Here is a 14,880-nt window from a genome sequence, read left to right as displayed (position 1 = left end):
ATTCCACTTGACACGATCTCCCACATCTTCTACGCTCACATCAGCTGTCCTCAAATCGCATTCAATAGCATCCCTCCATCTCTTTTTTGGTCTTCCTCTATCTCTTCTTCCTTCAACATTCATTTCTATAACTGTTCTTACAGCTTTCGATTCTTCTTTCCTCATACCATGACTAAACAATCTAAGTCTATTTTCTGTCATCTTATCCACGATTGACGCAACACCTATACTTCCTCTTATATGCTCGTTCCTTATCCTATCTTCTCTAGTCACTCCACTAATCCAACTATGCATTCTCATCTCTGCTACACTTATTCTCTGCTTTACTTTCTTATCAACCGCCCAACACTAGGAACCATACATCATAGATGGCCTCACAATTTCATACTAAATTTAAAAACTATAATTAGTATTTATTCATATATTATATTTTAAAATCAAAGAACTACTAATCAGGATATAATTAAAGAAATAAGAGTTCATGTTGCTTTTAAAATATTTCACCAATTTCTCTAAAGGAAACACTATCTACAGATTTGCATCGAAGCGTTTCTTATGATAGTGATTTTAATCACTGTCAGATATCATCTATACTTGTCCCATCTATGCCTCGTCCACACTGTGCCTCGACCCCACTGTGCTACCGTTTTTTTTTTTAATCTAAATAAAATTTTAAACAAAATATACATAATATCTTTTGGTTAGCTTCCTGAAAGCTTAGTTTATTTTTACAAATTTTTAAGATAAAATTAAATTTTTTTATTTAATTATTTAAGAATCTAATTGTATCTACTGTTCAAAAAATAAATTTACTATGGAAACTAAAATTATACACATTTTATAGTAATAATAAAACAATGAAAGGAGAGGGGGTAAAACCCTGACAGCCCACACCATATGAACGTCATAGAACTGTTAGAAATAAAAAATTATTAATCTTGTTCAAAATAACTTAAACAAAACTGCAAGATAATTAAGATATGATTATGATAATATATTTTCTATTTTTGAAGAAACATAAAATGTATTAATCAATTGATCAATTTAAATTCTCTTGTTTCAAAAAAAATATTCTTCACAATAAAAAAAATTACTAAAATGTATATATTTCATGTTAAATAACTAATTTTTATACTGATCAAAATATTTACTATGGAAACGATAAATCATACAACAAATTAATAAACAAAAGATTTTAACGACAGTTGAGTTCAAAAATTCGTAAGTTTTAACGTTTAAGACAACTTTTTTTGTGTTTTGGGCAATAAAAAAATTTTCAACCCAATTAATTAAATAAATAAGTTATTAATTAAAACATTATTATATTAGGGAAGTTATGCTGTTGAAGCAAACGGTTTCACGTTGAGTACTCTACCTAAACTGATGGATAACTAGTTTAATAGATTTATCAACTTAAAAAAACATAACCGAAAAAAAGTAAGTCAAAAACATAACAGCCGACGAAATTATAGGGAAACTAGGCACGGAATATTTGTACACATCAGTATATTATAGAATACTATAATATAACTATACGGAATATAGTTCTGAATATTTCAATTGTATTTTTTTCAAATTTTGTGGGAAATGTTTTCGATTACATACAATTTGTGATCTTTTGACATATCTTCGAAAGAAATAGATTTGGAGAGAGCTGATAAAACGTGGTAACAAACATAAAAAAACACATCATTGTAAAATTAATACCTTTTCGACTTCGCATTGAAGCTAAAAACAAGTTTTATAAGACATAGTTAAAAATATACACCCAAAGAAAAACCTCAATCAATTTTGATAGAGAAATTTTATCAAGGGTTTATGATAATGTTTTATTAATACGAACAAAATAATTATTCTTATAAATAATTATTGTTCAAGACAAGAAAAAAAATTATCATATTGATAAAGATATCATAGGTTCAATAGTAATGATATATTTATCATATTGAACAATGAATTTATTATATAGATCGAGGTTTTTCTCTGGGTGTACTTATATGTCTACATATATAATAATGTTTATATTAATTCATTTAAAGTAGCATTTACTTAAATATTTACAGTTAATAAATAAGAAATAAATTTTCAAGTTAATGATAATTGCAATTATGACATAAAAATTGTATTATCACAGATAATTTTCTTTATATTTTTTATACACAATTTTAATATTTCAGAATTTATAATATATTTTCAATATTATAACAAATTTTAAAATATCATGAAATATGCTGAAAATATATTCATTCTTAACATGAATTTTAAAAATTATAACCTCATGGAACTTGATTCTCCATTGCAATTATACACAGGTGTTTGTTTAGGTGATGAAACACACCATTCATACCATACTTTATATTTATTACAACATCTCCAAAAATGAACTGTTATAATTTCCCCAGCTTTCACAAGCATAGTATCTTTGATGGGGAAAAATACTGGAAACCAACTAAACATACCAACACTTTCAGTTTTTGGCTCAATACTTATTATTATATCCTTATACAAAACAGAATGAAAATATCCACTAAAACCATGCAGTTGCATATTAGCATTAATTTCAAATTCTAAACATTTATATCTTGAGTTATCTGATATAGTTTTAGAGGGATGATCAAATATGAATAAAATTTTAGGATGATTTGGTTTATAACTATCAGGTTGTAGAACAACATACATTTGTTCAAAAACAGCATTAGAGGAAGTAGATGTACAAGCATCATCGGTATTTGTATTTGCTGTAGTTTGACTATACAAAGTATGCGACATAACTGGTCTCAAAAAAGATGAATACTGACAAGGAATACTGATACCATCATCTTTTAAACATTTTTGAGCTCCATCTAAACATTCTGGAGACAATTCATTATCTCCAAATGAACCAAGCAATTCAGATACCATTATATCACATTTTTCTGGAGGATCCCAATCACGACCGTCAGTAAAAACTATCTGCACTGAATCACCCCATAGATTTTTTTGATACAATAATAATGTTGGAATAGCATTTTCGTTTTTTTCAATAGCATATACTTTTATATTGACTGAAGCTGAATCAGCAGCTCTTAAGCTGGCTTTTACTAATGGACCTCTTCCAGCACCAATTACAGCTATAACGACATTATCTGATTTTCTATCCTTAATTGCTGAATATATAGCTTTTTGATACTGTGTATACTTAACTGGATCCTGTTCAAAAACATTATAAACACATGACATGAGATTATCTCTCAAAGGTTGTAAAGGTAACTGCAAAATATTATCACATTTTAAAATAGGAATCGGTATATCAACATTTTTGGCTACAAACAATACATAATAAAAATAATTTATTATATCAGGTTTAGACTCTCCTGACAGCATAACTGTCCATTTTTGTTTTATAGCTAGCTTTAATACTTCTTCGTGTTCTTCTCTTAAGATAAAATTGTTTTTTTTATTTAATATGAAAATGTCAGTTTCAATCAATAAAGCTACAACAGGTTCACCAATCCATCTTTTCATTTCTTCTAAAGACGGCAAACTCTGATTCAAGTGTAGCACAACTCCTAATTGTAAACTATACCCAATCAAATTTCTGAAATTGTTCCATTTATCCCATGAACAGATTTCTATTGGTACTTTAAAATGAAAAAAAATTTGTTTTTCCAAATTTTTACTTATAACTCGTGCTAAATTAATATATTTATTAGAAAGGTTAATTAAAAAATTTTTTACTTGGAAACCACAAAGTATACTTAATTCATGGTTAAATTGTTTTTGTTTATTCAACTGAACATTAAAATCATCATGGTCTACATCTGGCAATATAGCAATAATATGACAAGGCCAAGAGTAAATAAATAATGAATCCAAATCACAGATTTGTTTATTTTTGAATAACTTAATGCAAATAAATTTACAATGCCAATTAATAGCATCCTCCATACATTTTTCAATACTTATGTGTGACGTGAAATGATATGCTAAATTTACAGGTATTTTAGATATAATTGGCCATAGTGATGCCATTTCACAAATCTCTTCATTCAATCTAAAAAAAAAATAGAAATCAAAATTATTTTATATTGGACATTAATTAATAAATTAAATACTTACAAATATTACAAGTGAAGTTTAAAATATTTAATGCTAAATGCCCTATCTAAATTGGAAAAATGGTCAGATCCATCGTGTTGCTTAAACAACTAATATAACGCAAACATTTTTTAAATAATCAATTAAATTTCATAATTAACTACAGAAAAATTATGACAAAAATGATTATAAGAAAATCAAATTATTCATAAATTGATAATTATTGATAAGAAAATTTTGTATTTTTAAAAATAAAATTTTCAAATATAAATGTAATTATGGTGATAATGAAATGATTATTAAGACAAATAATTTTAATGTAACTTTAAATTACACATTAATTTATAATATAACACTTATTATTATTATACTAAGGATTTTAATGTTTTTTTTTTCAAAAATACCGGGAATATGAGTAATAAGCATGTATTCACTTGATACAGCTAATATAATTTTTAGTACTAGAGATTAAATACACAGATAGGCCATGGTAATCAGACTATTGGCAACCGATTTTTTGTTAATTTATATCCGGAATGAGTGCTATATACCCTCTCAAAAAATATTAAATATTTAATAATAACAGTTCAGCTTGTTGATATTCAGGTAATAGCCGCAATTATGGATATAGGACACCCTTAGCGCAAATTAACATAAGAACCAATTATTAAAAGGCAACTGTTTATTTAATTTAAATAAAATATCCTTTTAAATACTAATTCTAAAAAACGCAACGTGTTTTAGTTTTGATTCGAAGTTGAAAAGGTATTAATTTACTATGATGTGTCTTTTTTATGTCTGTCGCTACTTTTTCACAGCTTTTATCAAACCGTTTTCTATTATCGATACGTTAAAAGAACATATATCGTATCATATGAAGACATTATGCTTAAAAATTAAAAAATTTCCCTCCTCCCCTATAAATGGGAAAATATCCCCAAAAAATTAATTATTTTTAAATCGGTTAATTTCGATTAACTTTTTTTTAGAACTGGCACAACTTTTTACGATCTCACAAAAAATGCTAAACCGTATTAAGTTTGTAGGTCACATGAATTTACGAAATTATATCAAAAAAAAATTTTACCATTAATTGTAAAATGTATATAAATCTCAAATTGATTGGCAAGAAGAATTATGCAATATAAAAAAAAATCAACTTTGTAATATATACAATAAAATAATGTTTTATAAATTAGTATAAATTGTAAACAGATTAATTTTTTTTAATACGACATAATAAATTCCTAATGTTAATACTTGATTTAATAATGAAATCAATAACTTCAGAAAATTTCTTTTTCAGAGAACTTTAAATTAAATTATAGCTATGAAAAAATTATTTTAAGCAATTTTAATACCCCACATTGACATATCTTTCTGAACAATTATTATTTTATTTATTATATATATATATACATATTTGATATTTTGGAAATTTTATATATATTTTAATTTAAAAGTTATTGAGCATGTTTAATGTAAGAACATTATTAAAANCATGATTAATGTAAGAACATTATTAAAAATTTTAATCGACGCGATTAAACTTTAATATTTAGTTATTGTTTATACGTAGTTAATTTTAACGGGATTCTATTTTAAAATATATTAAATGTTTAAAATGGATTTAATAAAAATAATACCATATATGCATACCTAATAGTTCATAATAATATATTTTATTATTATGGACTATTAGATGTGATTATTATATATCTTAATATAGTAATACAAATATAAAAGCTCTGTGGTATTGGGGCACAGCTCCCACAATGATTTTTATTATAAAGATTCAACTCGTCTGATGACAAAATAATTTATCTACCACTATCTTCTGTTAAAAATAATTTATAAAAATATTTAAAGGCTAACAGTTTAGTCTTGTACTGTAATATCACAATTTATGTCAAAGTCTTATTAAGGATTTTTAGTATAATATTAAAATAAAAAAATTAATACAATTTCAATGAACAAGTAATTACAAAGAGTTAAAATCATGAAAAATCTTACGTTATATCATAAAATGCAATTAACGTGTAAGACAATCACTGTTTAATAATGTACATACATTCAATGATTATTAAAAATACCACGTATATTTTAACCAATAGAAACGCTCGAAATTTACGCTATCTATCAACATAGTACTCTGCGTCCAGCGAATTGTTTCCCTGCGACCATTCGTGATAAAAATTAAACTACCAAATTGTGTACGGTGTATCTATGTTAGTACCTATTGTTTGGAAAATGTTGGTGCACTGCACTGAAGATTTTGTTTTATAATTATTCAAAAAATTCTATTTAATCTTTGCCTGTATAGTTCATTTTGATTCTGATAGAGGCCAGTAAATTTCAAAATGAGCGATCAAATCAATTCTATTTTTTTGTATTTAACATTAAATAAATAACTTATATGATCATAAATACATAAATTTGTTTACAGTGTATTTTTGTTACTGAAAAAATGTGAGTTTCTTATTTTGACAATTATCTGTGTAATATGACGAATATAAATTAATTTTTGCATTTATAACATTCAATTTTTTATAATTATAGTTTTAATATAATTAAATACATGTTAAAAAACAAAAAAGTGTCGGTCAAAAAAATCTGTCCTGGCTGCGGACAACAGGTTTGTATTTATTCTTTTAAAATTTTTCTCTAGGGATTCTAGTTAAGTTAACAAGTAGTCAGAGATTTGTTAAAATTTCAATAATTGATTTTTACGAATTCAACTGTAAAATTAAGGTATGAATTCTGTAATTTAAAATATTTTTTGCCATATTAAATCAAAATTAAGCTTCCATGAATAATTTTAAATTCTCAAGTTTGAATAGGTTTTATTAGTGAACAATATTTTTATAGTTATTTATCATCATTTTTTAATTTGATAAACTTGAAAGATAAATTTAATTAGTTCTAACAGTGTTTATTTTCATAAAGATAGTTTTATCTCTAGATAAGTCATCCTAAAAATTTTTATTCAATTTTAATTAAGGATTTCTTCTTTCATATGATAAATTTTTATTTATTCAGTTTCCAGTTGCTGTCAAGACTTGTACTAAATGCAAACATTCATTTTATCTTTCAAAAAAAGATATAACTGTAACTACACCAGCACAAGGAGGGACATCTGCAAGCACATCTCCTACGGAGGAAACGAAAGAAGATATGTCTACTGGAATTACTACTCTACCCGATGGCCGCCGTAGAACTGAGCGTATACGTCGTGAAAAACCCAAATTCTATGATGCTTCAGCATTTGTACGAAAAACTAGGGTAATTATATTTATCTTAACAAAAGTGACATTATCATTCAATCTTTTATTAATTATATTACTTTATATTTATCATGTAAATGTATAAATAAATTATAGAAACGTCCTGAAAAAACAAGCTCTAAACAAAAAGATGATCCCTCTAGTTGTAGAGGTGTTCAGCTGACTCAGCCAAAAAAGGGTTTAGTAAACAGGAGAAATAAATTAAAAACAGGAGAGTTACAAGACCCTGAAGATAAAATTTACCATGCTATCATGAATGAAGAAAAAGCTAAAGTTTGTGCAATAATTTTATCAGAATTAAACAATAAGCTAGCATTAACATCTTGGAAGCCATAAAAAGAGATAAATGTTCTTAACATATTAAAATATGAATAGAGTTTACTACATAATTATTGGAAAAAAAAATCAAAGTAATCTATTTAATCTAGAATTTAAAACCAAATTACATCATCAAATTAGAAATTAGAATTGCAATACAGTTTCCTAGTAGATTAATGTTGTATATATAATTTATTTTTATAAATAATGCTTTGTGACGTTAATTTGTGTAGCATAAATATACTCAGAAAAATGTGTGCCATATACTGTTATTATAAAAGTCTCTATATAATAGGTAATCATACATTAAAATTTTATTAAAAACAAGTAATTGTTTTCTAATTTGACAAAAACTTTACTTTTACTGAATTTTTTAAATATTATACAATATGTGTATTAAATATACACATTGAAATTATTTTAATTGTAAATAATAGTATGTAAGAAACTTTGTGTTCATAAAAATGTAGTATATATAAAAAAAAAAATAATAATGATATGATTATAATGATTACTATTGTTTTATACTACTTATAATAACCATGTATAGTTTTCAATTAAATATTGATGAAATTTATTTATTTCATAAGTTAAATGCTCCCTTATGTATGATGATTTATAAAATTGTACTTTTGGAAATGACTGATTATGTAACTAAAAAATAGTATTCTAATATAGTTGTAAAAACTATTATTATTATTCATATGTGAACAATTTTTGTTAAACTTTTTTAATTTGTAATAGAAATATATTTATTTACTTCTACTGTAAAATAAATTTTAATTGATTATTTTGAAATATTTTCATAAATATAAATTATATGGGTAATTAATACTCTATACATAACATTTGAGTGTTTTTTCATTTACTATCAATATTTATGCATGCAAAATAAATTGAAAACTCATTAGATTCATGTTCAAATAATTTCAATAATTTAGTTGATATATTCACGTAAAATTTTATTAAGTAAACTATTTTTAAACACCTAGGTTACATAAACTAAAAATTTGTCTAATCTTTAAATTTCAATTAAGCTGTACTTTTGACACTACCACAATATATAAGAATCCAAGTGCATATTAAGAAATATTTTTATATTATTATTATTATTATAGAGAATTTTCCAGGGAACAAATATTTATTAATGTAAGTATGGCGTTTATGTATAAATTAATAAAGAACATGTAAATATATTTACTGTTCATTTAATGGTGAAGTCACTTAATATGTAAAAACTTTTTTTACTTTTAATTTTTAATTATGATATTTGTTAAAATTATAAAAAAAAACCGTAGCACAGTGTCAAAGTCGGCCTAAGTATAGATGATATGTGACAGTGATTAAAATCAATATCGTAAAAGACGCTCTGATGAAAATCTGTAAATAGTGTTTAATTTTAAAAAATTATCGGATTATTCCAAAAGTAATATCATTAACTAAACACTAATATTGATAATTTGGCCTAATGTTCAAAAAATTGACAAGTGAGAGCTGAGAAAAATAAATGATGGGCACAAGAAAAAAGCATATAGTAAAATATTTTAATATGAATAAAAAATTCGTTTTCACAAAGAGAGACTACAGTGGTGGTGTCCTTCATATTAAAAATCCAAAAAAGAAAATAATTCATTTGAACTTCATACCTCGAGCGTAGAAGACTAAAATATTTTTGAAACAGCCATCGTGTGGCTGAATTTGTAGTTAAAAATGATTAGCTAGTTCAAAAATTCAAAGCCACTTTTCTTAACTTAGAGGAGGCAAAATAAGTTAAAATTTATATTTAATGTAAGTTAAGTTCATATAAAATTTATAAAAATTGGTGCACTCATTACTATGACAAACCCTTGAATATGTTTTAAAATAAACAAAAAAAAAAATCAAACACAAACATAGCATGTTTTTTAACTACAACAGCTATTTGCACATAGAAAATAAGTCATTAATATCACAAATAATTATTTTTTGAACTTCTAGTACATAAAATAACTTTAACTTAACAAAAAATTGAAGCTCGGAGTATTTCCGGAACATTTTCAAAACTTAAGTTGAAAAAGTTGTTTTTTTGAATCATCCTCAATGGGCAGGTTAAATGTCAGATTTTCAGAAAAATTATATCAAATGAAAAAGAAATACCTAAGGTAATAAAAATTATTTATACAACTAAAAAATTATTTTAATTCGTTTATTTTTCAAAAAGTTATGGCAGTTTTAAGTATTAAAATATTAACACGTAAAACGGTGATTTTTACATGAAGATTACAGTTTTTGTTCAATTCGACAACCTAAGGAAAATAGAATTCGACAATTCTGTTTGCTCATAGAACAAATGGTGTCGGGAAAATTTTTTTAACACATATAATATTTAACATAAGCTTTAATTTAACATATATTTAAAGTTCTACTTTTTACTCATATTTTTAAAGTTTTTAATCCCCCTTTGTATATAGGAAAATGGTCCGTTTAAAAAAAAAAAATTATGCCTAATAAAAGAAGTAATCATAAAATATTTATAAAAAAAATTGTATAGATCCATACATTGTTCAAAAAGTTATACCAATTTTAAAGTTAAAAAAATAAAATATAAAATCGAAATGTTTAACACAAAAATGACATGTTTTATATACGACAACCATTTGCACATAGAAAATAAGTATCGAGATAAATTCTTTTTTTCAAACTTATAGTACATAACATAAGCTTTATTTTAGCATTTGTTTGAAGCTTGGAGCATTTCCGGGACATTTTCAAAACTTAAGTTATACAAGTTTAAATTTTTATGCAGACGTTGTTATTTTGAAACCTCCCCGAGGGCAGGTAAAGAGCCAGATTTTCGAAAAATTTATGAGAAATGAAAGGGAAATACTTAAGTCTTCAATATAAAAAAATTTGATTCGTTCATTTTTCAAAAAGGTATGGCAGTTTTTAGAAAAAAAGGTTTAAATAATGTCAAAATTTACCGATTTTAAAAATCCTATTTACAGGGAACGAAGGAATTTTGGCAATTTTTAAGGGTAACTAGATACGATTTTTGATCTTTTGACGTATCGTTAAGAAATATCGGTTCAGTGAGAGCTGAGAAAAAGTAGTGACAGACACAAAAAAAATAAATAAATAAACACATTATGGTAAACTAAATACCTTCCAGGTTTGCATCGAAGCTAAAAACTAAATTTAAGAAATATATAGTTTATTTATATAATATAATACAATAAGATCAGTGGTAATGCCAGGGTGGTTAGCGGACTAATGCCTCACTGATCATTTATTAATGTTAACAGTATACTTTACAGCCTATAAAATTAATTTTTATTGATAGAACAAAAAAAAATGTATAAAATAATTTACATATTTACAAAAATTATTAATATTAGTGTCATTGTCATCTAACGCGTAGTCCTCTAGTTATAGTGTTTTTAGTCAGACATGTACAATTGATTAGACAATGATCTTTATTTTCGGTAAACAAATTTAATAATCCTTTGACTTTATCCTTGAATTTGTATTTATAGATCAAAAACTTTATAATGTTAAAGGAATACAGTAAATGGAAAAATGGAACTTTAGTTTTTTAGGGTTTTGATAAGTATCAGGATACCCAAAAAAGAAGATAAAAACATTAAACTAACTCCTAAACTGTAATATAGTTCCGATAGTAAATTAAAATGTAAATAGTACTGATTATGAAAGAGATTGAAAGCTAATTGAGCGATTCCTTCGGAAAACAGTGTAGTGGAATATGTAATAGTTATCCATTCAGCACCCAAAATGTCGACAATCACTGGCGTTTGCATTGCAAAAATACTACCAGATGCTATCCCAAAAATAATAAAACATACTAAAATATAAACAACACTTTGATGCCAGATGGGTATAGTTATTAGTATGAGACCACTGGCGCTTAAAGCGGATGCCAAGTATACAATTGTATTAAATGGAAAAAATATAAATGTACAAGGAACTAAAATACGACCAATAATTTTAGAGAAAGAAATCAATAGGAATGATGTATTTGTATGGTATCCAATACTCTTACTGAAGGCCGGTAGAACCATGTTCAGGAATATGCTGTTGCAAATACAATAAACAGTGTTGATAATTGTTATAGTTATGAACGACATTTTTCCGTAGACATTTTTTAGAGTAAACTTTTGTTTTCTAATAAAATGATTTTTTAAACGATTTTTCAAAAATGAAAGTTTTAATAGGCCGAAGAATGTACACGAAGTTTGATCGTTATACTGAGATTTTTGCAGTCGTATCGGAAATTCTGTCACATTTATCAATGGCACCCTAAAATCAACAATATGAGCATATTCTTCGACCGGGTGGTAAATTAAAGCACAAGCTATGACATTTAGCATTAATCCAGAAGTTATCAAAACCGCTCCTCTGAAAAATGAAAATAATCACATTATATTCTAGCACAATACAAGTGTATTATGAAGTAATAAATTATGGAGTTTCCTTTAAAAAGGAGGAAAAAATACATATTTTATAACTTTAAGAGAATTATGAATGTGTTAAAACTTTCATGGATTGTTTTGTTGCTTGAAGTACTTGAGGATATATCCATGTTTACAGTTGAGTCCGAAACGTCAGAACTCAACTGTAAACATGGATATATCCTCAAGCACTTCAAGCAATTTAAGAGAATTGTAAATAAATATTTAAAATTTTATATTAAAAAAGACACTTGTATCTATCTATTATATGAATTTATATATAATGCATGCTGGGACGTAGTTTATGGGAGAGGGCGAGTTCTAAATACACATTTTTCTTATATGAGTTAAAAATAATTTGTTTACTCGATACAAGACGTATAAATCTGAATACCCTAAAAATTGAAATAATAATATTTTGAAGTAAATCCTTACATTTTAAAATATGTACACTGTAGTTTTAAAAACCTAACTAAAATAAAATCTTGAGTCTTTAATCGTGAATAAATTACATAAAAAACAAGGTGTACACGGTAAAAAAAAAATACAATCAAATAATGTTTCGATTAAAAAGACACAGTTTTATTTGGTAGTCTTGTGATAGTTTATGTGTACGTGTTAGTTTACCAATTTTAACATTTTTTATCAAGTACCTGCAACCATACGAATTAGCTAGAAATTTTATGTAGGTCGGCATCACTATCATTCCAATATTAGTGCCTGCCGTGGCTATTCCAACAGCCAAAGCTCGTTTTTTATTAAAATATTTATTTATGGCTAGTATTCCAGTTGGATAACTAAGTCCGGCTCCAAAACCAACCATCATTCCATAACTAAAACATGTATTATTCGAACTTAAAATAAATGTTAATTATACGAAAAATTATACAGAGTGTAGCAGAAATAAATGTAGGTGGTATTATGGTGATATAAGAGCCTAAAAATGGCAAAACCAAAATCCAAAATATTTTTGTTTTAAAATAGGGTGGGGTTCCAGGATCAAAAATAAATTTATTTTTGCTACTATCTGTAGAAATAAACATTTCACTGTACTAGCTTGATACCTGAAATAAAGATATGGAATAGAGTTGGCAAAAAAACTCAAAAGCATGCCTGTTGAAGCCAAAAAACCTCCCCATAATGTAATAGCACGGTGTGACCAAAATTCACATAGTAAGCATGCTAAAGTACCTGAAATAAAGGTAATTCTTACATTATGGTAATTTGCCATTTTCAAGCCTAACAAAAAACACTATTAATGAGAGTTCCTTCATTAAGATTTTCACAGTAAATAAATAATTAAGTCAATATATTTGAATTTTTAAATGAAAAAGTTAGATTTATAGTCAATTTTATTTAGCAAAATACTTTTCCTTAGGTATTGAATTAAAATATAAAAGGACTATTATCTGTAATTCTCAGTGAATGAAACACAGCAAATCTATAATTATTTTTTTGATAATAGCAAATATCGTATGTTTAGAGATAAATACTTTATAATTGTTATAAAGAGCGTACATAGTCATAATTATTAAACAAGTAATTATTGAACAAGGCTAAAATCTCATATTTACATGTGATTTCCGGATACAAAACCAGTTCTTAATTCGATATATATATATCATGATATAATGCATCAGTACTAAATAAATGTAGGACAATTAAAAATATAAGTATACTTGAAAAAAAAAATAATTTGAGTAAGTACCTAACAAGTTCTGAATTCGAGTTATTAAAGTTTGCATTTATCAGACATGAATTTTTTGACCTGTCGTATCACACTTGTTAAGTGTGTTAATGTATAAATATGGCCACAATCACTCTTATTATTTGAAAATTCGATATTTTTATATACTATTTAAAATAACTGTTACTTAAACATTAGCTAAAGTTAAACAATTGAATAAATCAAAAAGTTTTGTCCCTTCCACAGGAATTTAATTTCCATTACAACTCACTCGTTAAATAGAACGTCAACTGGAAAGCGGAAGGTATCCAACGGACATCGTTTAGACTGTAATATTTTTTGTCATCGTCGTAATCTAATTCATTTTTTTTCACAAACTCTTCTAACACATCCGATCCATATGTGATCAGCATACCAGGAATGAGAAAGTTTATTAAAGCTGACCCACTGACCACGTACCATCCCCAGTCACCATCTGGACCGATCAAAATTTGGTTTTCCGTCTGAAGTCCTGACAAAAACAAATAGGAATGCCTGCAATTAATTTCTTGTAGGTCTTAACCCGAAATTTATAAATTGTGTGTATATATCTATTTATATTCCCGTTTAATCCTAACCCCATCGTCGTAAATTTTTAGTGATAGTGTAAGTACTTTTGTTTCTAAGAATGTAAGTAGATTCGTCCGGCTCTGTTTGATCATTCTGGGAATTATCTTCTTCGTTCATGATAAAGATTGCGGAATTATTATTTGTTGGTATTTGTAAGGAAATTCATTTTGTATCTAAATGCCCGCAAAAAGGGTTTAATAAAAAAAATCTCATCACTTTTTTAAACGCACACATACGATCGGACCACTCAAATTGAAATACGATTTATCGAGTCAAGGTATACATGATAGACGAGCAGACAACACTGACATGAATCACAACAGAAAAGTAACAGTAGCCGGAAACCGATTACGAAAACCGATAATGTATTTCAATGTACTTCGCATACCAATCACCGGTGTGTGTAGTTTTACTGGTCGGTGGAACAATTATTTCAAACTTCAAAGATTAATTATGAAAC

The 14,880-nt window shown here is 26.1% G+C and overlaps 3 protein-coding genes and 2 long non-coding RNA genes across 5 annotated transcripts in view; 2 read left to right on the top strand and 3 right to left on the bottom strand.

Annotated features, from left to right (window-relative positions):
- LOC126900694 (uncharacterized) overlaps positions 1–14,880 on the bottom strand; it is a 60,777-nt gene that overhangs the window by 4,183 nt on the left and 41,714 nt on the right. The gene's annotated exons all lie outside the window — the stretch shown is intronic.
- On the top strand, positions 1,123–5,159 carry LOC126900693 (uncharacterized). The gene is made up of 3 exons (XR_007702898.1): positions 1,123–1,221; positions 1,330–1,437; positions 5,067–5,159. It is a non-coding gene; the product is annotated as an uncharacterized LOC126900693 (long non-coding RNA).
- On the bottom strand, positions 2,036–4,278 carry LOC126900677 (protein arginine N-methyltransferase 5-like). Its single transcript, XM_050676569.1, has 2 exons — positions 4,099–4,278; positions 2,036–4,033 (listed from the first exon to the last, which is right to left on the bottom strand). The coding sequence occupies exon 2, from the start codon at positions 4,009–4,011 to the stop codon at positions 2,269–2,271; it is 1,743 nt and encodes a 580-aa protein (XP_050532526.1). The 5' UTR covers positions 4,012–4,033; positions 4,099–4,278; the 3' UTR covers positions 2,036–2,268.
- On the top strand, positions 6,317–8,120 carry LOC126900687 (UPF0547 protein C16orf87 homolog). Its single transcript, XM_050676595.1, has 3 exons — positions 6,317–6,712; positions 7,117–7,359; positions 7,458–8,120. The coding sequence occupies exons 1-3, from the start codon at positions 6,656–6,658 to the stop codon at positions 7,695–7,697; spliced, it is 540 nt and encodes a 179-aa protein (XP_050532552.1). The 5' UTR covers positions 6,317–6,655; the 3' UTR covers positions 7,698–8,120.
- On the bottom strand, positions 10,853–14,852 carry LOC126900681 (monocarboxylate transporter 12-like). The gene is made up of 5 exons (XM_050676581.1): positions 14,465–14,852; positions 14,083–14,322; positions 13,189–13,315; positions 12,778–12,957; positions 10,853–12,071 (listed from the first exon to the last, which is right to left on the bottom strand). The coding sequence occupies exons 1-5, from the start codon at positions 14,535–14,537 to the stop codon at positions 11,243–11,245; spliced, it is 1,449 nt and encodes a 482-aa protein (XP_050532538.1). The 5' UTR covers positions 14,538–14,852; the 3' UTR covers positions 10,853–11,242.

This window comes from Daktulosphaira vitifoliae, unplaced genomic scaffold (genome assembly GCF_025091365.1).
Source record: "Daktulosphaira vitifoliae isolate Bord-2020 unplaced genomic scaffold, ASM2509136v1 Scaffold_3, whole genome shotgun sequence".
NCBI lineage: Eukaryota > Metazoa > Arthropoda > Insecta > Hemiptera > Phylloxeridae > Daktulosphaira > Daktulosphaira vitifoliae.
The sequence above is the reverse complement of the archived record's forward strand: the minus strand, read 5'-3'. Positions and strand labels throughout refer to the sequence as shown.